The 23,045-nt window shown below is 38.5% G+C and overlaps 1 protein-coding gene across 2 annotated transcripts in view; it reads left to right on the forward strand.

Moving 5' to 3' along the window:
- The window catches only part of LOC104591174 (uncharacterized), a 42,904-nt gene extending 20,640 nt beyond the window's left edge, over window positions 1-22,264 (forward strand). The window contains exons 2-9 of one of the 2 annotated variants that reach the window (XM_088886427.1): window positions 13,312-13,430; window positions 13,557-13,741; window positions 18,526-18,565; window positions 18,648-18,703; window positions 18,882-18,924; window positions 20,579-20,613; window positions 20,743-20,784; window positions 21,997-22,264. In XM_088886427.1, the coding sequence (XP_088742553.1) occupies window positions 13,312-13,430; window positions 13,557-13,741; window positions 18,526-18,565; window positions 18,648-18,703; window positions 18,882-18,924; window positions 20,579-20,613; window positions 20,743-20,784; window positions 21,997-22,032 (556 nt within the window). In that variant the 3' untranslated portion in view covers window positions 22,033-22,264. Of the gene's footprint in view, window positions 1-13,311; window positions 13,431-13,556; window positions 13,742-18,525; window positions 18,566-18,647; window positions 18,704-18,875; window positions 18,925-20,578; window positions 20,614-20,742; window positions 20,785-21,996 lie in introns of both variants that reach the window. The other variant, XM_088886426.1, reaches the window with a different exon arrangement.
- The last annotated feature ends 781 nt before the right edge of the window (window positions 22,265-23,045 follow it).

Consider the following 23,045-nt stretch of genomic DNA (forward strand, 5'->3'; position numbering starts at 1 on the left):
CGACCATTTAGGATAGTACCTGATGTGCTAATCTTGCACCTGCCCACAGTCCTTGGGTTTTTATAAGATGGTTTGGCCCAGGGACCACTTAATGTAAGTGTTGGGCCCATAGGGTCCATGTGATGGGCTCAACGGTTCACTGAGCTTTTCAGTGAATTCGGATGGGCCTTGTAATAAAGGCTGGGTCGAACCCATGTGGTTGGTGTGTAGATCAATGCTTGGGTCCCATGCCATACAAAGAAGCCCAACTGAGCAGCAGATTGGAAACTTGTTAAGCACTGAACAATTAATGGGCCAAAAGCTCATTTCGAGCTGGGCTGATATGATCACCCATCTATGGGGCGGATCTGAGATTAATGTTAGCAAAAGGATTGGGCCTTTAACCTTATCCAATATGGGAGACCAAATTCAAATCAGAATTGAATCTGGTAACCTCCTGATAAGATCAAGAGTGAGCTAACTTAATCTGGAGATAGGATTAAGATAATCCCCTATCCAAATACTGATTTGGATTGGGATAACTCCTAATTAGGAGGTTTCTTAATCATGAAGAAAGGAGGAAAACTCTAAGAGAGAAATCAATATCAGATTTCAAACCTAAGGGTTTTGAAAAAGCAAGAGTGCATCCTGCGAATTTAGATTGGATCTCATACAGACTCCAGAGAGAAGAAAAGTTGTTCAGCCATCTTCGTCCCAGGAGTTCTCCTCCAACCGCCGCCATCCTTTCTTACAAGATTCGATCTTTGAAGAAGAAAGAAATCAAGAAACTGTTTCTTGACATCAGCTTTGCAGAAAAGACTGAAAAAGATTTGGTGCTTAGAGTTTCCAGAGGATTCTTGCGAAGGATCCAGTGTGTAGGACGCACTCAGCTGGTTCTGTTCCACATACAGCTGTTTCATCTTCAGCAGGAGCGGATCTTGGTGTCATTTTTGGGCGTGAACACCAACTTTGGGAGATGCTGCTTCTCTGGATCAAGTATAATTCCTTACTTTCCCTTTTAGTTCAGATCTGGTTTGTTTATGGTTCAAGTAGGATCATTGAATTTTGTATTCTGAATTTAGGGAATATGATTCCCTGTTGGAAGAAGGTAGGAAAATTTTTGAAGTTCGCCCACCCATTCCGCAACCGTCATGGCATCCATTAGATGGATCCTACCATTCTTTCACTCGTCATATGAGTTTTCCCTTTGGCCTCTGTCAGACAAGGCTCAGAGCCGTTTTCAGGTAAACCTTTCTATCTAGTGAGTGCTCACCCATCATATTCGTGAACGCCAAGGTACCGTGAAAGAGTTCCCATTTTCTGGTGAAGCCTCTCCCACATCAGTCTATGACACCTCTATCATCTTATGAAACACTCAGACAAGCCCAACAGCAAATGGATAGCCCATTTTCTAGTGCGTTTCCTCATTACTGAAGGACCCATCCTCATGCTAATGATGGAAGGCCTTTAGAGAGTTCATCATATGAATCTCCCTATCACATGCTCTCATATTTGCTGGAGGGAACGAAAATTATGCCCTACTTTGATTTAGGTCAAACCAAAGTGGCTTCCATTAACTTTCATAAAGCCAGATTTCGGTGGGCCCAAATCGGCTAGGGTTCTACATGTATCCTTTTCAGGAGGTGTGGGGCCCACCACTGAGGGAGGTCATCCAATGACCAACAGGGACACCATGGCAATGATGTGCATTCAGCCATGGTGTGCACAAGAGCCACTATCGAATTAGCATGGGCCAAGCATTTATGGCCCATGAACGTTAGATTTCCAGTATTGCCCTGGACCTTGGAGATTGATGGGCAAAACTAAAAAGTTACACCTGACTCCTAGACTCGATTATGATACTACACTAGGTGTAGTATGCTTAAGACACTTTGCTAGGAGATAGATCATCTTGAGGCAGTACAGGCTGCAGGGGAAAGTCTTAAAGATGCAGCTACACATCAAAAGATGGTTGAGTGAAATAGGGTTTTGTGAGTTTCTAGCTAGTCTCAACCTTGAGTATGGCATAGTGAGGCAGAATATAGTTACACATGAGAGAATTACACTCTAACAAGCCTATTCATCGGTCCATGGAGAGGAAAGTAGGAGAGATGTGATTCTGAAGCCTTCATTGTATTGATTCTACATCATTAGTGATAGCTAAGCCCATATCAGTAGGAGACAGGTGGAGTAGTGGTGATAGATTGATAGTGAAAAGGAGGACAAGTAGGGGTTGGTATGTTATTATTGTAAAACGGCCAAACATATCAGGGAAACTTGTTGGAAGCTTCATGCTAATCTAATTGCTTGCTTGTCTAAGAAGCAAGAGGGGAAATGCATATAAGGTAACTCGTCATGAGAACAATAATATACAACCTAGAGAATCTGGAAAAGTCATCAACAAATAACAAGAAATATTTGTGCCATCCATAGCAAGAATATTGTATGGTCTCTTAACATTTTTTTTTGATCAATAACAAGATTTATATTAAAGATTTAAAAGATAGATACGTGATGTACAATATACAGACAGACATTGTGAGGCAAACAGATTTGTCTCTCCCCGACAACCTATAAGTATTACAACATTGCCCAGAACATATTCTCCCTCTCCACTCTTTGCTTGGCTAAACTATCTGCCATAGAGTTAGCAGACCGCTTAACCCATTGAACCTTTACTTCCATATCTTTTCTTAACCATTTGAATTTCTTCTTTGGAGAGTTAAAAATCCACATCCTTTGATCATTGCACCGCAACCAGCTCACCACCAGTTTAGAATCTCCCTCAATTACTAATTTTCTGATGTTCAACAAAGCTGCTCTTTGTATTCCTTCCATTGCAGCCAGCACCTCTGCTCTGAGGGAATCTCCTTCCCCTACTGTTCCTGAGTTAAGTGCTATAACAATACCTTTCTCATCTCTGAATACACCTCCTATTCCTGATGGTCCAGGATTACCCGTACAGCTCCCATCAAAGTTGAGTTTTGTGAATCCCCTATCTGGCGGGCACCATAGTGGATTAATTACTGATCTATTGGGTGGTGATTCAGTCACTGCCTTCCAGCTCCTAAGAAGATCGTCTATAGACACATTAGAGAATTTGTCCATGGATTTTAACCAAACTGCTGTTCTAATCAAGATAGTTTCAAATATAACCTCCTTGAAGCTTTCCTTATTTTGAAACAATCTTGCATTCCTCTCTTCTCAAATAGTCCAAACAAGTGCCGCCCTTATACATTTCCACATAATCCTACCTCTTTTGTTTGGCCATTCAAAGAATGTTGAGGCAAATAAGCTTTGAACGTTATTTGGAGGAGTCCACCTGCACCCAAATAAAGAGAAACACCATTCCCAAATACAAGTGGTAAAGGAGCAAGAAATTAGCAAGCGATGACAGTTCTTACCATTGGCCTTACACAAGAAACATCTATGAGGGGACAAACGCCACTATGGTCTCTTTTTTTGAAGTAAATCACAGGTATTAATCTTTCCATGAACAACTTCCCAACAATAAACACTAACCTTGGGTGGAATAGGCTTGCACCAGAGGGGGAGCAAGTCCAAATTCGGCCATCAGGTTTGGAAGGGTCCAGAAAAACATCTTTTAGAAGTTGTAACAGATTAGAGACACAAGGAGTTTCTGAATCCCTTAAACCCCTATGGAATCCCAGATCCCAACCAATACCATCAGCAGAACTAGAAGGAACAAGGAAATTAGAAACTAGCTTGTTCTTGAAGCGGCTGAGAGCAAAAAGAGATGGGAGTTGGTCTTTTAGCGGGGAGGAACCCAGCCACACATGTTCCCAGAATTTTATACGGTGTTCACTACACAGATCATACTTAACCAAGGGAAGGAAGGAAGGTAAGATACCATTAATAGCCTTCCAAGGAGATGCATGAGTTTCCCTATTTTGTGGTCCACTATCCCATCCATCAGCTGAGAGCCCATGTATACTTAAAACCACTCTTGTCCAAAGCTTATTTCTCTCTTCAGGTAGTCTCCAAAGCCACTTCCCTAACAAAGCTAGTTTCTTCTTTGTAAACACCCTAAGCTTAGCCCACCTTCCTCCTTAGACTTACTCACCACATCCCACCTAACTCTATGATCCCTTTTACCTTCCTCCAGATCCCATAAAAAATCTCTCATCAACTTCTCAATCTTCTTGCACATTGCACACTGACTAGTGCCTTGAAGATTGAAAAGTAATAGATTGGCAAATTAGTTAGGGTTGACCAGATTAGGGTGATTCTACCTCCCAAAGAAAGATACCCCTTTTTCCAACAATCAAGGCTCTTTGAAATCTACCATTCCTTCACCTTGTGGACTATCCTTGGATGGCTCAACCACATATTTTCAAACCTAAAAGGGGCGGGACCTCCACCCTGAATCTCTTCTTAATAAAGAGTAATAGGCCAGTGATCATATGTTACCCTAGGTAAAGCCCTCGATACGACATTGTTCCAATGCTCCTCCAAATCCACATAGAAAATAGGGATGGCAATTTTCCCCATCCCCGACGAGGACCCAACTTCCCCGACTCGATGGGGTCGGGGTGGGGATTGTTTTGGCAGGGCGGGGACGGGGACGGGGACAGGGATTAATAGGAATCCTTGGTCGGGGTCGGGGTCGAGGATGGGGATTGAGGTCCCCGCCTTGCCTCATCCCCAATTATATATATTAAATGTTACTTATATTAAATATACTATTATATTATTTATATTATATTCTATTATATATATCAAAACATTTTTAAAACATTATTTATAATTTAAATTTTTTAAGTAAATTTATTTAAAAAAAATATTGTTATCTGAATACATTTCGGGGATTCGGGTCCCCACAGGGAACCCATCCCCATCGGGGATCGAGGATGGAGGACAAATTTTATCCCCAACGGGGATTGGGGACGGGAATGGGGGTTTATTTCAGAATTGGGGTTGGGGACGGTGAATATGATCCCCGCCCCGAACCCACCCCGTTGCCATTCCTAATAGAAAAGAAATCTATCCAGTCTGGAGCAGCTGGGGTTGGGTTGGAGATTTGACTAAGTGAATTTATGATGGAGAGGTAAATCCTTGAGTTCATGGGAATTAATGAATTCATTGATTTTTTTTTTTTTTTTTTTCATTTTGGTACTAATCCTCTGTCTTGGATTGTTGGACTCTTCAGTAAATCTTATAGCATTAAAGTCACCCCCAATGCACCATGGTTCCTTCAAAAGTCCTCTAATGTCACTCAATTCTTTCCATAACTCATTTCTCTCCCTATGATCATTGGGTCCATACACATTGGTCAAAACCCATTCAAATCCGTCCTCCACCTGTTTAAACTTGATTGATATTGTTAACTTGCCCACCAACTCTTCAACCCCTTCCAGAGTTTCATTATTCCACAAAGTTAAAATACCCCCCGAGGCACCCCAAGAGGGGGCTGAGGCCCAACTTATTCCTCTAGCCTTCCATATGCTCCTGGTCCACCTTCTATCGAAATCTTCCACCTTGGATTCTTAAATTATAACTATATCCGTTTTTTCTTTCCTTAGCACCTCCTTAATCACACTGCTCTCTTCCTATCTCTTCCCAATTCTCTTACATTCCAAATTTAGAATTCGCATCACAACCTGTTTCAAATGCCCCTTTCTTTATTAACCTTACCTAGAGCTTCTTTTTCCTTCCCCTCTCCCATTAAATTCCTTGTTCCCCTCAATATCCTTTTTTGTCTTTCCACTTCACTTAACTTTCTCTTTCTATCTTTTCCCCCACCTTCTTTACCTCCTAGAAAGGCTTTCAAGTCATTTGGGTCTTTTATTTTGCAGCCTAGTTTCTCAATGAATTCAGCAACAGAATCCTCTACCTCTTCCCTAGCCCCACCAACAAGCTCCTTTCTGGCTGCACCTAGAATAGTTCCTTGCCCCTCCCCATTTTCTTGGAAGCTTGCCATTTCTTTGGCTTTTAAATCCTCAAATAAAGAACTGATTAGCTCCCAAATCTTTTCTCCTTTTTCTTTTTACTATTCCTCTACTCTCACCCCCTCAATCTCCACTACCTTCTTAAAACAACCACTTTCACCACATTCAGTACCAGGGGCTCTAATCTTAATGGAGTGGTTCAACCTTGGAGCACCTGTTTCAGGCAGAGAAGAAGGATTAGTACCACAAATTGAAATGACTAGTGTAAGTACATGTAGTCTACCATCATTGGGATTATGATGAGGACGTCAAAGGAAAGCCATGTGGAGAAATCCCAACCGAAACACCCCTACAATGGTACAGAAACATTTTGTCAAAGCAACGGAAGGTTCATGCACTTGATGAGCACAGAAAGCTACCCAAGGCATGTGATGGGCATAAAATGCCTTCTGGGACTTGTGATGAACGTAGAGAAGCTTTGGAGATTTGTGATGAGCAATGAACGTCATTGTAGACTACTAATGGACGCAATATGACATCACATGCTCACAATTAGCCCAACATGACAGCAGTATCCTGCGATGAGCATAAGAATGACAATTCATTCCATGACAAGCGGTAGAGGAAGTCCAAAACCAACAATACTCGCTTGCGGGTAATCCACGTCACAACAAACTGTGATGAGGCATCTTGAGGGTGACCGATGAGAGACTCAAATACGTCATCTGAGCCAAGATCTCATCCCGGACACGTGGCCGCAAGAGAACCCCCAAGGGGATGTAGCCAATATGTACCATGTGAGAATCCTCAGAAGAAAGGAAACTTTATTTCTAGAGGATCTCGCTGGACACGTGGCGGTCCTTCGATTACCGACATAAAGACAAAAAGTTCCCTTTCCTAATAGGAAAGGTCTTCTTTATGATCCTTCTCCCAATAACTTTGGGATCCTCCCTATAAAAAGGGACAGAGCACAACCCCCAGACATGACCGTCATCATTATCCGAGACTTCCTAGATCTCCTTGGGGACCTTGGCATACCCATAACTTTGACTCGCAACCTTGACCCAAGCCCTACTCCATCTTCGTCTTTCAAGGAGACCATCAACACTGCCTTACCACCGTACTTACAACTGGCATACCTGAAATTGAGGGGGAGAGACGTGGATCTGCCAATAGAACAGTCTTTGAATTCACAACCAATTTAGGGTGAGGGGTGCAGCCTTCCAGATCATCTCATGCGCTGATAGGGGAAGTTGACATGTCCTTAAACAACCTTTGCTCACTTCCAGACCTCTCTTGTTCAGTCCCTAATAGATGATCTGCATTTGGCCTCTGGTTGACAACAGCTATCTCTTCACCAAATCCTGAACACTGCTGTAGCATGGGTCCGGTCACCTCTTCATCCAGAGCAGAGCGGTCCTCCTCTGAAACCATCCTTAACACTATTGTATCCCCATTCTCTTTCTTGTCGGAAACAGCAGGGGTAGGGGTTGGAATAGCTTCACTCTCTTCTTGCCCAAACAATAAACCAGTATCTATATCGTGAATCTCTACCATAGTCACAATTTTTTCTCCTCCGGTGCTGTCAATGGAAGACCCTTCATCTGAAAAGGTATCTTCTGTATCTGAATCGTTGCAACTTTTTCTCCTCTGGTGCTGCCAATGGAAGACCCTTTGTCTGAAAAGGTATCCTCAAAGTCATATCCAAGACATAATCCCAATCATAGCTAAAAATGATATGTTCTGAGAGGCACTAATATTGGAGTAGAGACTATAGTGCCAACATTCAAAATTGTAGAGAACACTAATGTGGACCCCACTAAGGTGTTCCCCACTGTTCGTATGTCAGCAATAAGTTATGATTAGGATTAGTTCTTTATGATAAGATTATGACTAGTCTTTTATAAGATTAGGATAAGATTAGGATTAGTCTTTTTTCAGCTTTATCTTATCTTGTTATCTTATCTTATCTTACCATGTAAGCAATTCAGTCCTTTTACAAGTATGATACTATGTATATAAATTTAAGAGGGGGGCGGCTGTTTAAACACATCAACCCAACTCTCTTTTATCAAAATCTCTCTCTCACTCTCTCTCTTTTCTCCCTCTTCTTTTCTTATTTTTTTCTTCTCCTTTTGAGTGTCTGTTCAATCTTGAGCGACTACTTGGTATTAGAGCATTCGATCTAGGGTTTCTCATGTGGAATTAATTCAGCCGACCACATGAGAATTATTTAGGTCTGAGTTTTTTTTTTTTTTCATTCGACTGATTCTTGGAGATTAACAGAAGTCTTCAACAACTGTCCAAGGATTGGAAAGTGCTCCTTGTAATCAGGAAGAATCAGAGAAGAATTAATTGATCAAGGTTAGGTCTTTGGTCAAGATTGGAGGTGCCAATCAGATTTTTTGGTTCTCTCATCAAGATTGAAGTTGGCGATCAAGAAGATTTTTCTCCGAGATCAGTTCTGTTTCAGAAGTTTCTCGGATTGATCAGAATCAAGATCAGTTTTGAGCAAACTAAAGTTGGCGATCAGAATTTCAGCAAGTATTTTTTGAATCAAGATCAGTTTTTTTTTTCTCAGAAATTCCTGGGTAAGGTCTTATTCCTTCTTGAGGGCAGCAGCAAGGATAGCTTAATTTGTGTGGTACGGCTATATAGAATTTTTTTTCTTTTTCTCTTCTAGGGTTTTAAGAGAACCTTGAAATCCAGGACTGTTCTCTGATCTTTGTTTTTGGAGTTCTGTACCCAGGCCAACTGCTCTTAGTTCTCAGATTTAGTAGGCTGATTGATACAGTGATACAGTGATACAGTGAATTGGAAATTTTTTTTCTTTCTTTGAATCTGATTTCTGCTTCTAGACCTACTGTCGTTAGTTTTTTTTTTTTTTTTCCAGACCTAGTAGGATTATTGTTACAGTAAATAGAAGGTGTTTTTTGCTTAACCTCTAACCAAGAATGGAGTTCAAGCACCAACGGGAGGGTGGTTTTGGGACTGGTTCAGGTGGCATGACTGAAAACACCTTCCAAATTACAACTGTAAAGTTTGATGGTTCAAACTACTTAGAGTGGACCCGATCAGCCATGATGGCCATTGGGGGAAGAGGAAAACTGAACTATTTGTTGGGAGATGTGAAGGAACCAAATAAGGAGGATCCCACTTATGCTAAGTGGATTCAGGAAAATTATTTGGTGATGACATGGCTGTACAATTCCATGCAGCCACACATCAGCCGAAATTACTTATGGGCAAAAACAGCCAAAGAAATATGGAATGTTGTGAAAGAAACCTACTCTCAGCCCCTTAATGTTGCTAGGGCTTATGAGCTGAAATGTGAGGTTAAAAATCTCAAGCAAGGTGAGAAACAAGTTTTTGTTTATTTTTCAATCTTGAAATCCCTGTGGCATGAAATTGACCACCTTGAATCAATTGAATGGGAAAGTCAGAAGGATGCACAGATTTACAGAAAGTAGATTGAAACTAATAGAGTGTTTGAGTTCCTGGCTGGTCTAAATTCGGAATATGATATTGTGAGGTAGCAACTATTGACAGGAGACAGTGTAACTTTGTCCCAGGCCTATTCATTAGTGCACAACGAAGAGACTAGAAGAAAAGTTATGCTACAACAACAGCCTTTTGAATCAGCTCTGGCAGTAGTTAAGCCCAAATTTGGGAGTGATAAGAAAAGAGACATGAAGAAGGAAGCTAAGAAGGACCTAGTATGTGAGCATTGCAAGAAACCTAAACATACTAAAGAGACCTATTGGAAGTTACATCCACATTTAGTTCCAGCAAAACCCAGAAACAAAAAGGGGAATGCAAATATGGCTGTTAACACTGATAGTACAACCTCATCTGGCACAAGAGGCAATCCTCTAGATACTCTAGCTGCTGTCCGAGCTGCTCTAGTTCAGTTGGAAAATGAAGTTGGTAATTCAGCTCCACCTCCTCAAACACCATTAGCACCCCCTACCTCAGCTTTTGCTCATTCAGGTAATCGGGCCTCAGCTCACCATGCCTCAGTCACAGGTAATACAGATCATTCATGGATAATAAATTCTGGAGCATCTGACCATATGACTGGTTTGCCGTCACTATTTACTACCTATCACTTATCTTCAGGTAGAGACAAAGTATCCATTGCTGATGGCTCCCTCGTTCCTATTTCTGGCAAGGGAGACATCTAATGCTATTTCCTTATCTTCGGTTTTGCATGTTCCTAAGCTTAGTACTAACTTGCTTTCAGTTAGTAGCATTACAAAAAACCAGAATTGTTCAGTAACCTTTTTTCCGGATTGATGTGTTTTTCAGGATCTGGAGACAAGGAAGGTGATTGGGACTGGCCGTGAGGCAAATGGAGTCTATCTGCTTGGGGGGAGTCCTCATTGGGAAGATAGTGAGACTAAGAGGTCTTGTGTTTCTCAGTCTGTTGATCAGGCTATGCTTTGGCATAATAGGATGGGTCATTTATCTCTTCGGGCTTTGAAGAGTTTGTTTCCTAGTTTATTTGAATCTATCCAGATGTCTAGTTTGAAATGTGAGAGTTGTGAACTTGCAAAGTTCACCTTCATTAGATGATCTTGATCTTCCCATAGCTGTTCGTAAGGGCAAGCGTCGTTGCACCACATCCACAGCTCACAGCATTTCTCAATTCTTGTCCTACGATCATTTGTCTCCCTCCTATAAGTCTTTTCTCGCATCCATTGCCGATGTTCCCATTCCCAAAACAATACAGGAAGCATTGGAAGTACTAGAATGGAAAGATGCAATAAAAGCAGAAATGGATGCCCTCATTAGAAACAATACTTGGGAGATAGTTGATCAGCCTAAAGGTAAGAAACTGGTTGGATGTAGATGGGTATTCACTGTGAAACATAATGCCGATGGTTCTATTGAAAGGTATAAGGCCCGGTTAGTTGCAAAAGGATTTACTCAGACATATGGTATTGACTACTTGGAAACTTTTGCACCAGTAGCAAAGATGACCACAATCAGAGTCTTATTATCTCTTGCAGCCAGTTACTCTTGGCCGTTGTATTAGATGGATGTTAAAAATGCCTTCCTCAATGGAGACTTGCAAGAAGAGGTTTACATGCAGTTGCCTCTTGGATTTTATGGTACAGAGACAGGAAAGAAGGTTTGTCGGTTGAATAAAGCCTTGTATGGACTAAAACAATCCCCTAGAGCTTGGTTTGATAGATTTAGACAAGTCCTTGAAAGGTTCGGATATGTATAGGCCCAGTCAGACCACACCTTGTTTATTAAGAGAGTGGATTCTTCCTTAACCTTGCTTGTTGTATATGTGGATGATATTGTAGTAACAAGAAATGATAATACTGGGATTGAGTCCCTTAAGCAACTTCTTCAGCAAGAGTTTGATGTAAAAGATATGGGAGAACTACGATACTTCTTGGGCATTGAGGTAGCCAGATCCAAGCATGGGATTTTTGTTTCTCAAAGAAAGTATGTTCTTGACTTGTTGGAAGAAACAGGAAAGTTGGGTGTTAAGCCTGCTGACACACCCATTAAACAAAATCACAAGATCAGTGTAGAGGGTGGAGAAACCCTTGAAGATAAAGCTATGTTCCAACGATTAGTTGGAAAACTTCTCTATATTTGTGGTTAGTCAGTATATGCACTCTCCTAGGACTACTCACCTCCTTGCAGTTGAGAGGATACTATCATATTTGAAGAGGTGCCCAGGTAGAGGCATTTTATTCAAGAATAATGTTCACATGAAGATAGAAGTTTCCATAGATGCTGATTGGGCTGGGTGTGTTGATGACCGAAGATCTACCTCTGGATATTGTGCTTTTATAGGAGGTAACCTTGTCTCTTGGAAGAGTAAGAAACAAAATGTTGTTTCTCGTTCCAGTGCTGAAGCTGAATATAGGTCCATGGCAAATGGTGTAGCTGAGATCCTATGGTTGAGATCATTATTTGAGGAGTTAGGTATTGTTTATGAGAAACCCTTGATGTTGTACTGTGATAATCAAGCTGCCATCAATATAGCCCATAATCCGGTACAACATGACAAAACTAAGCATATTGAAGTGGATCGACATTTTATCAGAGAAAGGGTTACATCTCAAGAAGTATGTCTTCCATACATCACCTTCGACATGCAGCTGGCAGACCTTCTCACCAAGGCGGTTTCAAGGAAGAAGTTAGAAGCAGATTTGTGCAAGTTGGGAATGACAAACATCTATTCCCAACTTGAGGGGGAGTGTAGAGAACACTAGTGTGGACCCCACTAAGGTGGTCCCCACTGTTTGTATGTCAGCAATAAGTTATGATTAGGATTAATTCTTTATGATAAGATTAGGACTAGTCTTTTATAAGATTAGGATAAGATTAGGATTAGTCTTTTTTCAGCTTTATCTTATCTTATCTTGTTATCTTATCTTACCATGTAAGCAATTCAGTCCTTTTACAAGTATGATACTAGTATATAAATTTAAGAGGGGGCGGCTGTTTAAACACATCAACCCAACTCTCTTTTATCAAAATCTCTCTCTCTCTCTCTCTCTCTCTCTCTCTCTTTTCTCCCTCTTCTTTTCTTATTTTTTTCTTCTCCTTTTGAGTGTCTGTTCAATCTTGAGCGACTACTAAAATGACTCAAAAAATAATGTTGACACTTCTGGTACATTCATATGGATCAAATATGAGTGGTCAAACTTGCAAAAGAATGGCTTGATGGATTACATGAAACAAATTTGGAAGATCTGTATTTTCTCAAATTTTCACACGAGGAATTTTTGAAAATTCGAAAGTGGAGTGAAACTGCATTTGTTTCTTGCTTCAAAATTCTTCTAAAACCATACATTGTGCAATGGTATGGATTTCAGACTTTGAGGCTCCTATGGTCTGTATGACCTGCTTACATCATCTGACAACAATACAACATTATGACATCAGCAGGTTGCTCTGCAATGAATGATGAAGAGAGTGAGATGCTCTGGCTGGATAGCCAAGTTTATCTACAGCACTTGTTGTACATTCTATTAATAAAATTAGTAAATTACTTCTTCATGGAAGTGGCAGTGTTGCACTTCCAAACCATGTTAATCGTAGGTACTATTTCTCCCTTTTTTTCCTGTGCCTCCTGAATCCTCCTTCATGTTCTCTGGTCAGCAGCTAAAGGGCCATACTCAATTCTGGTCCTAGCTATCTGGGTCTTGGGAGTATTTGACCTAACCTCTGACACTTTTTTTTGCATGAAGTGGTTACTTTCCAATTTGAATCCACATCATCATTCTTGTCAACCTGGGTTTTTACTATTGCACCAAGCACTGACCCCTTTCCCTGGTCAGCAGTTGCCAAAAAAATTATAAGTTCCATTTATTGAAATTTATTAGTTCTCTTTTTGTACTTCAAACATTAAAGCATCTAGTTGGTTTCATTTTTTCTTTTTCTGCTGATGCAGTTTTGCAGAAACTTCTTCTGGAGATGGTTCTGCTGGTACTGATTCTGATGAATCCGAAGTGAAGGAAATGAAAGTTAGTGGGGAGCATAATGATGCAGTTAAGAGGCGCTCATTTAGAAATATCCACATTATACATGATTATTTTGTATATTTTTGTGTTAAATCAAAATTCCTTTTTCAGCATTGATGCACATTCAACAAAATAGCCTTTGCAAGAGTTTGTTGGTTCCCTTAAATGATAGCACAGGCTGAAGATTCTAGCTTGGTGGTCCACACCACTGATGAGAATGTGACAACAAAGACAAATTTCTCAGACAAAATTCAAGAGCATTCCTTGTCAGTTAAGAAGTCCAAAGAACATACTCTTAGTAAATCTGGTCCATTACTTCAAACTACTATATCCACCTTGTTTGAGAAAATGGAGGGAAAGGTAAGGCTTTAGAGCACTTCTCAAATTAGTAGAACTCTGAATGTATTGTAGCATGGATTCAATGGTTCTTAACAAAAGATATTCCTTATATTGAAAGTTGTTTTTTTTTTTATGGTATTTTTTCATCAATAACAAATAGCTTTTCATTAACAGAATTAAGGATTCAGTACATGAAAAGGGAGATAATCTTTCTTAAATCTCCCAACCAAGAAGTCCACCCAACAGGTGGGAAAAACAATTACAATTACAATTGATCCCAGAGAAGAGAAACCCTATTAACCCCTTGTTTAGCTAATCCATCCACAAAAGAATTAGCAAATCTTTTAATCCATGAGAATTTACATCAATATCCTTTGTTAGCCACTTGAACTTCTTTTCATTGCTGTATTTCTACAGTCCATTCATTTCTTCCTTCAACCAGCCCCACTACCACCTTAGAATCTCCTTCTATAATCAACTTCTGATGCCCAATTCTTTAGCTCTGTGTGCTCCTTCCAAAGCCACTAGTATCTCTACCCGAAGAGAGTCACTTGTTTCAATTGGTCCTGAAAAAAGCGCAATTACATTTCCTTCCTCATTCCTGAAATCTCCCCCAATGCCTGAAGGCTCAGGATTTCCAGCACTGCTACCATCAAAAATCGGTTTGAAAAAAGCCACTAGGAGAAGGAGACCAAATAGGACATGCATCCTCCTTTGCTGTTGCAGAAGTTGATGTCTCAATCCATTTCCTCTGTAACTCATCCATTGTAAATTCTTCAAACAAGTTCAAAGTCTTCAGACAATGTGTCACCCTTATTTGATTTACTTCCAGTAAAGTTTCCTGGCTTCTCTCCTTATCTGAGAAGATCCTTGAGTTCATTTCTTCCCATATTGCCCAGCATACAGCAGCCCTTTACGCACCTCCATATCACCCTGCCCTTTTTCTTTGGCCAACTAAAAGTTGTAGAAGCAAATAAGCTTTGCATATTAAGTGGGGGGGGGGGATCCACCTGCATCCAAACAAAGAAATAAACCATATCCAAATACTTTTAGCAAAATGGCAGGAGATTAATAAGTGGTAACCAATTTCACCTTCATCCTTACAAAGAACACACTAACGAGGAGATATACAGCTTTTGGGTCTTTTTCTTTGGAGCAAATCACTAGTGTTAATTCTTTCTAGGAATACTTCCCAACAGAAACACCCAACCCTTGGTGGAGTAGGCCTACACCAAATTTCTTTTACAGTGAAAGACAATCCAAGATTAAGAGTTGGTTTAGTTAAAGCACTAAAGATGGAAGCACATGTGAACAACCCAGAGGAGGAAGGTGTTCGAATCTGGCTATTAGGCTTTGTAGAATCTAGGAAATCCCCTTTTAGGATGCCCAATGGAGTCAAAGTGCTATCTAATTCTGTGTTCCTAATGGCCCATCCCAAACCCAAATTCTAACTAATGCCAGAATTAGAATTGGAAGATACCAGAAAGGAAGAAATAGGTTCATTCTTGAAATTAGACGTAGCATACAAGGAGGGAAATTGCTCCTCCAAAGGAAAATCCCCAACCCAAACTTGCTCCCAGAATTTAATGAGATTACCTGAATGCAAATCATACCTGATCAAAGGAAAGAAAGAAGGTAGAGTAGCTTGGATTGCTTTCCATGGTGAGGCTCTTGTTGTCCTAGCCATATAATTCTAGCATCTTGTCCATTGCCCGGAAGCCCATGAATACTTTTTATTTATCCTAGCTCACAGCATCCCATCTATTGTCTTTAAACCCCCACACCTATCTTTTCTGATGATATGAATGTTATTCATATTGCCTCGAATCCCATCTTCCATGAACATGTAACATATCAAGGTTGACTGTCACTTCATTCATGGTCAGTATCTTTCCAGCATAACTATTATCTCTCACATAGCTTCTGATCTTCAATTAGTTGATATTTTTACTAAAGATATGACTTGCAATCACCATGACTTGCAGACAAATTGATATTGTCACCACATCAGCTTGAGGACTATGAGCAAAGGGATAGTAGATAGGTTTTTGTCCTAACAAAATACTATATGATCTACTACACTATTATATATTGTTATTGTATTTCTTTTCATTTTCGCTTAGAGTGGCATTGTACTAGTTGTATGTATTAAGATCCACTTATAATGTATTATCCTCTAGGGATGGGGTCCATGTCTGACAACACCCCTTTATTTTTATTTATTGTTTTTATTACTGTGACCATGAAGTGTAGCGATCTCTCTAGGGTAATAGACACCTGTGTAGAGTCAACTGTTTGAGTCCATATGTTATGGTAGAATAATACTTCTTGTTAGTATATTGTTAGTTTTATATTGTTTTTTATTAGTGGTAGAGTCAACTGTTTTTTATTGTTAGTTTTCTATTGAGTCGCCAGGGTTATTGCTGTAATTTCATCTTTTATTTTGCCTCTCTATTATAAACAAAGAAAAGGGTGCCACCAGTCCAACCTTTTTTTGGATCTTGATTCATTCTGTTCTCACTCTCTTTTCAATTCTCCACTGGTTCTTTTGTTTTTTTGTGTTTTTTGGACTATATAGAGGAGACAACTTGATCAAACTGGTTAGACCTACAGATTCTCCCTTCCTTTGCTTTCTCTCTTAGCCATAACACCAAGGAGAATATTCTGGTGGCAAGTGCTGTAAAGGAGTTGTGCAACTCCTAGTAGGGATGTACTGTTCCCTGTTATCCCATGAAGTGTATTGACTGTTTTATCAGTGGAGGTTGCTTAGTGGGTGTTTGAGCAAAGATTTTGTGTTCCTCCAGCAGTTCAGCTACATCTTGGTGTCCTATCTTGACGTGAGTAGTGGGAGAGGTGTGCGATTAGTTTTCTTTGCCTCAGCTTTACTCCTTGGTGCTTGTAAAAGCTGTCCTAGTGGCAACTGATGAATGTACCACTTCCGGAGTTACTTTGTCACAAGGAACAGTTGGTGTTGGGGCTGAAAGTATGGTTTTCCCTATGCCAATCACACCCTTGAATGAGTTGAATAATTTGGAATGGTCTAAGGACATCAAGCTCTATGTTACAACAAGAGCAAAGTCTGGATATATTAATGGGAAGGTGAAAGAACCTAAAAGTGGGATTGATGAACATGAAGATGGGACTAGGAGAACAATATGGTGATGTCTTGGCTACTTGTAGCTATGGAATATGAAGTGAAAAAATTTCATGTAGGCAGATATGACTAATGAGATATGTGAGTAGGCAAAATCAACCTACTTTGAGAAGAGTCATTATGCCAAAATTTATCAATTATAGGTGGAGTCCTCAACCTGTAAACAAGGGGACCGCAGTCTAGCAACCTACTATTCAGCTCTTACTTTTGTATGGAAGGAGTTGGACCATTATCAGGCCATTGAATGGAAAAATGACAAAGATGCTAAGGCATATAAGAAGTTAGTTGTTGCATTCTTGTTGGGACTGAATCCTGTGTATGAACCCCTTAGAGTTGAATTTTTGGGGAGTAGTGAGCTACCTTTTTAGTACTAGAGGTGTATGCCTTGGTTCAGTTTGAGGAGAGTAGGCAGAGTGTGATGGTTATAGCTGAGGGGGAGCAACAAATTGCTTTAGCTGCAAAAGGTGGTTACAATGTGATGAAGGGGATAACAAGAAGTATGATGATAAATTAACATACACATTGCCTACACCTTAGGCAGACTCTTGATACTTGTTGGGACCTTGTTGGAATGACGAAGTGGGCACCAAAAAGCCAGGAACAGAACAAGATGCTGATGCAGGGACAAAAGTAGCTTGGGATTCTCAAGGTAATAATGTGCCTACTAGTATTACTCAGGAGCATCATTGCTGGTTTTGACCTCAAGGAGGATATCAATAACTCCTTCCATGATCATTTGGAGTCTTATGGCAGGGCTTTGTGCTAGATGGATAGTGCAGCTATTAGTATTCCCTCTACTTCATTTGCGTCTACATTAGGTAGTGGTGCCTCTGCCATGTATCCACTGATTCCCCCCTCATGATTGGTAAGTCCAATCTTTTTCAGTCCTATTAGTCCTCTGTTTGGAAGAAATAAAGTGAGGCTTCAAATGGATTGTTCTCTTCCATTGTAGGTCACGGATCAATACTCCTTCCTCATGGCCTTGCCCTTGCTAATGTGTTGCACATTCTGAAACTTCTTTTCAATTTTCTTTCCATTAGCAGTATTACCCATTCCTTGAATCGATAGAGGAAGCATGGTAGATAGTCTCTATATTCTTGATAATATGACTGGTTTTGTGGCATCAGCGTTAGAGTTAAGTGGTCAGTCAAGTTATTCAAATAAGAGTCAGGTGTTTTTATGGCATAACAACCATCTAGGTCATGTGTCCTTCAAGTTATTAATATTTGTTTCCTTCGTTATTTAAGTCATGTTGAATGTGTAACTTTCAATGTCAAACTTGCCAGTTAAGGAAGCAATGCAGAACATCTTTTCCTTCATGTAATAGAAGATCCAGTTTTCCATTTCATATTGTGCATTCCAATGTGTGGGGGCCTACTACTATTAACATCTGAGGGTGGCTACCGATACTTTATTAGTTTAGTTGATGGGAAAAGGGCCTTATAGTGGAGCAGTTTGATACCTTAGCATTTTTTGAAATATGTAATTGGTCTACTTTTAAATCCATATGGTATAACAATTCTTATAGTGGAGCTGTTGGGTACCTAAGCATTTTGTGAAATTTGTAAATAAATGGATGACAACTAAAGTTATAAGTAAAATATTATCTTTAGTTTTAAGTGTGACTTATGAAAAGTTGTTTTGTTTTCAGAAATCCTCAAGAAATTCAAGTAAATCCTTAAAATCACAAGGTCTATACTTCTCCTGACTTATTTCTTTTAGCTTTAAATGATCAATGTAATCTGAATGACCTGAACTACTGATGCCTTCCAGTTTCTCATCACAAGTTGAGGCATGCTGATTCAGAACAACAGACTGGTCAAGTTAAGGTAAGATGCTGACTTAGTCCATACAATATATATCTTGTACAACTTATCTTCTGGTCTGTTAGTGATGACTGATGAAGATGAGTTTAATATGAGAGAAGATCCTTTTTCCTCTTTATCTGTTATTTGTGTGTGTGTGTGTGTGCTGGCACTTCTTTAAGTGTTTCTCCTGCAGGATCAGGGACCAAGAAAGAAAGCGAGAATAGTCAATGAAAGAAAGCCCGGTCAGTGTTTAATTTAGTATTATAAGATTTGCTTTAATTACCTATAAACAGCTAATTAATATAGGTACTAGAAGCAATCCATGTAATGCATGGATTGGTGTCAACATGCCCCATATGATTTGGATTTGGCTTCCTGGTAAAAAAGGGCAGTAAAATGGTTTTGTTTGAGCTTCAGTAGTTACATGTAGATAGATCATCCGAATAATTTGTTTTAATTTGACTCTTATATTTAAATCCATTAGTTTTTAAGTTTGTCATGGTAGATGAAGTTTTCCTTGTTATTTTTCTTTATAAAATGTTTTTCTACATAACTTGATGAAATATAGTCAATGCATTAACATAATAAGCTATTGCGAAAGGATCAAACCCCCCCTCCCCCAAGGTGAATTTTAATGAATACCCACCTGATTCGTTACCACTACTAATCCAGTTGATTGCTTATAAGTCTTTCTGATATCATTGTCGATCATAGTTTTCAAGGCGCCATGGCGAGGCTAGGCAATTGGGGAGCACCTTGTCGCCTAGTTGCCTAGGCAATGGATTTTTTTTAAGCAAAAAACATATATCCTAGGGTACTTCCCTCGGTTCCATAACCATATTTTCTTAATAATTAATTATCCATAGTTTTCATAAGAAAAGTATAAACTTCATGTTTAAGTATAGAAAATCAACATATTCATAAGAAAAAGAATAAAGAAAAGAAAATTCAAAAAATATGGGGGCTGAACCCCTATTTTGTTATAGGAAAAGAAGAAGAAGAAAATATAGCATTTAGCAATGTTTCTGTTGATTAAACCCTACCAAATAAGAAAATAATAAAAGGAAATTAGTATATAAACACATTCATAAAAAAAAAATAGTATATAAACACACAAAATGAATATTTTAGTTTAGTACTGTCCATTTTATAATTATAACCTCAAAATTAAGAATATAGAAGTATTTTATCACACGATGTACAAAACTACTTGGCGATTAGGCAAGGTGAGCCTCCAAGGGTGCCTTGTTGCCTAGGCGTCACCTTGACAACTATGTCATCAATCATTATCTAAGCCTTGTCTCAACTATATTGTGTTGGCTACATGAATCTTTTTCTGCCTTTCCATTCTGTTCAGTGCCAAATGCATTGATCCATTGTTAAATTATGGGACTGGAATCATAACTTCCATGTTAAATAAAATATAATAAGTTATATTTATAACTAAGAATATCAACACTGAGTGCTATATAACAATTATTGTGTATATTAACTTTATCCAAAGTGGAGGAAGAGGCTTGCTTGAAATAATCATTTAAAAAGTACCATTTTTATCTTTTATAACAAATATAATTATTTAAAAGATTGTGTCATTTTATAATTCCAAAAAATGTTAAAAATGGTTTTTTGTAGATTAATATTTTGCAACAAATCTGCATGAAATTTCTGATATTTCTGACATATTTCATATTTTTATGTGGTTGACATTTCCATTGAAATCAAATTTTTTAACTTTTTTTAAATAATATTCATCCTTATAGTTATTGTCAAATCAAGCTCTTTCTTGTTAGAGATTTTAATTTATAAACGAGGCATGTAAACTTATGCATGTACTACCTATGCATGCTGAACCATTGGCATATTAACTCAATCTGTGTGACTTATATGAAAGTGCAGGAACAAGAAAGATAACAATGCAAAAGAAGGTTCAGGTATTGGCATTTGTGAACAAGTGTAAATTGCTTTTACTGCTTTCCTGTATATGGGAATTTCTTTTTATTTTTGATAATTAATTGCTTTGGTACTTGGTGATAAACTAATGCCATCTTCAAACTTTGTAGGTTGAAGATGATGATATAGAAGAGTTCTCGAGTGAATCACAGGTCTGGTTTCCTGCTAGCTTCATGAAGCTTAATTTAATAAGATTGTTTTTCTATCATGTGTTATATGGCATTGCCAACGAATTGAAAACAAGAAGGCGAGGTGCACTTTGGTTCTATCATATGTGTTATATAACATCAAATTCAAAGTTAATTCATCAAGCATATTAACAATCAAGGCGAGGTGCACTTTGGTTCACATGTCATTCATCATCATCATTGAAGCCTTATCCCGACTATATGGGGTTAGCTACATGGATCCTGTTTCGCCATTCCATTCTTTTTAATGCCATATTCATTGTTAAATTATGAGCACTTAAAACATTTCTTACTACGACCCATGTCCTTTTTGGTCTACCCCTAGCCCTTCTAGCCCCTTCAACTTGCAATAGATCACTTCTTAGGTGTGCTTTTAATGGTCTTCTATGCATGTAATCAAACCATTTTCTTCTACTTTCTCTCATTTTATCACTTATTCAAACTACCTAGGTTCCTTTGAACGACATCAATTCTGACCCTATTTAGTATTCTAGTTTTTCCACTCATCCATCCTAGTGTGCACATTTCTGCTACACTTGGACCTACTCCTAGGTTCAGGCCAGGTGACCTAAAATAAGCCTCACTTATGAGACAAAACATGCCTGACGTGGACCTTTTAAAATACTGGGTATAATAAAAACAAAAGTTACCTTTTTAATTTTTGGTAGAAAAGATGAAAAAGAAAACAAAAGTTACCTTCGATCATGAACCATGGTGGAGTTTTTCCAGTCATTCATCCCAATATATGCATTTCTGCGACACTTGGACCTACTTTTAGGTTCAGGCCAGGTGTACCTCACAAAATTAGCCTCACTTGTGAGTTGTGATAGAAAAAATGCCTGAGACCTTTAAAAATACTGGGTGTAATAAAAACAAAAGCTACCTTTTCTTTTGGTACAAAAGATGAAAAAAAAAAAACAGAGGTTGCCTTTGATCTCAAACCATGCTGGGATCTGAAATCCACTGAAAAACATGCAGTAATGCTGGTCTTCATCCAACTTGCACACCATACAGTCATGATTCATGTCAATGTTTTTCATTTGCCATCTTTCCATAGGTCCTACCAAGTCTTCAGAGCATAGATGATAGAACTTGAGTGATACACCAAATGTCCCCTGTTAGAATTGCTCAATTCTGTCAATGCATTTCATGTTCATGATCATTCACTTCTTTCAGGGTACTAATGGAAGTGATGATGACTGGGAAGCTTAACAATGCAACATCTGTGAGGAAATGAACAATTGACTTTGGTTTTCAATAAACATGAAGCAAGGAGTTTTTATTTGTGGAAATATACAGTGAGGTAGTGGCTTCATGTAGTGAAGATGATAATATTCTATGCAAAAAAGAAAAGAACATGTATAAATCTATTCACTCAACAGTTGACTGATGTATACTGAGGCTTTTAGTCCAATTGAATATGCAGATTAACCATTTTACACAATTTTATTGCTTATCAGCATGCGCCATTCCTTCATATTTTGGTCAATGGGCAGGAAAAGCAATGCATCAGCTTTAAAAATACTGATTATGGTATAAAACTACTGCATGCTAACTGATGTATATGTTTGAAATTAGTAATTTTGGATGCACAAATAGTTCTTTGTTTTTATACTAGAAGTGGCCCCTGCAATGTCTACCAAAAAAAAAAAGTTTGCAATGCATAAAAAAGGATACTGAATTGGTTGTGAGCAAGTAGTTTTCCATATGATATTTTTTTATTTTTTTTTGCAAAATTTGAAAAAAATAACCACAAAATTTAGGAGTAATGAACACCGTAGAGGAGTTAATATCTAACAAAATCCTTGGTTTCTAGGCCTTATTGCCTTGCTGGATCTAGACCTTTTTATCCAGTAAATGTGTTTATACTAGTAGGGACCTGTGTGATGCATGGGATTTATCAAGAAAAGTGAAATAACCAAAACTTATAACTTAGGAAAGGAATCAATGTTCTTAAAATAATTAAATATTTATTTTAATAATTTGTTAAGAAAATGTTTTACTAATTAAGTAATTAAGTAATTTGGATTAATTATATTGTTAACAAAAATAATAAATTATTGCTACTTAATAAAATAATTTTTTCCATATTATTTGTTAGTGTTCTATTTTATATATTTTACTTTATTAATGATTAAATGTTTAAAGTTTTTGTAAATATCACTTAAATATTTAAAATAATTAAATATTAGAAAATATATAAAATTAGGCTATAGTCATAATTA

Source organism: Nelumbo nucifera, chromosome 4 (assembly GCF_055504915.1).
Source record: "Nelumbo nucifera cultivar China Antique chromosome 4, China Antique-T2T, whole genome shotgun sequence".
NCBI classification, from domain to species: Eukaryota; Viridiplantae; Streptophyta; class Magnoliopsida; order Proteales; family Nelumbonaceae; genus Nelumbo; species Nelumbo nucifera.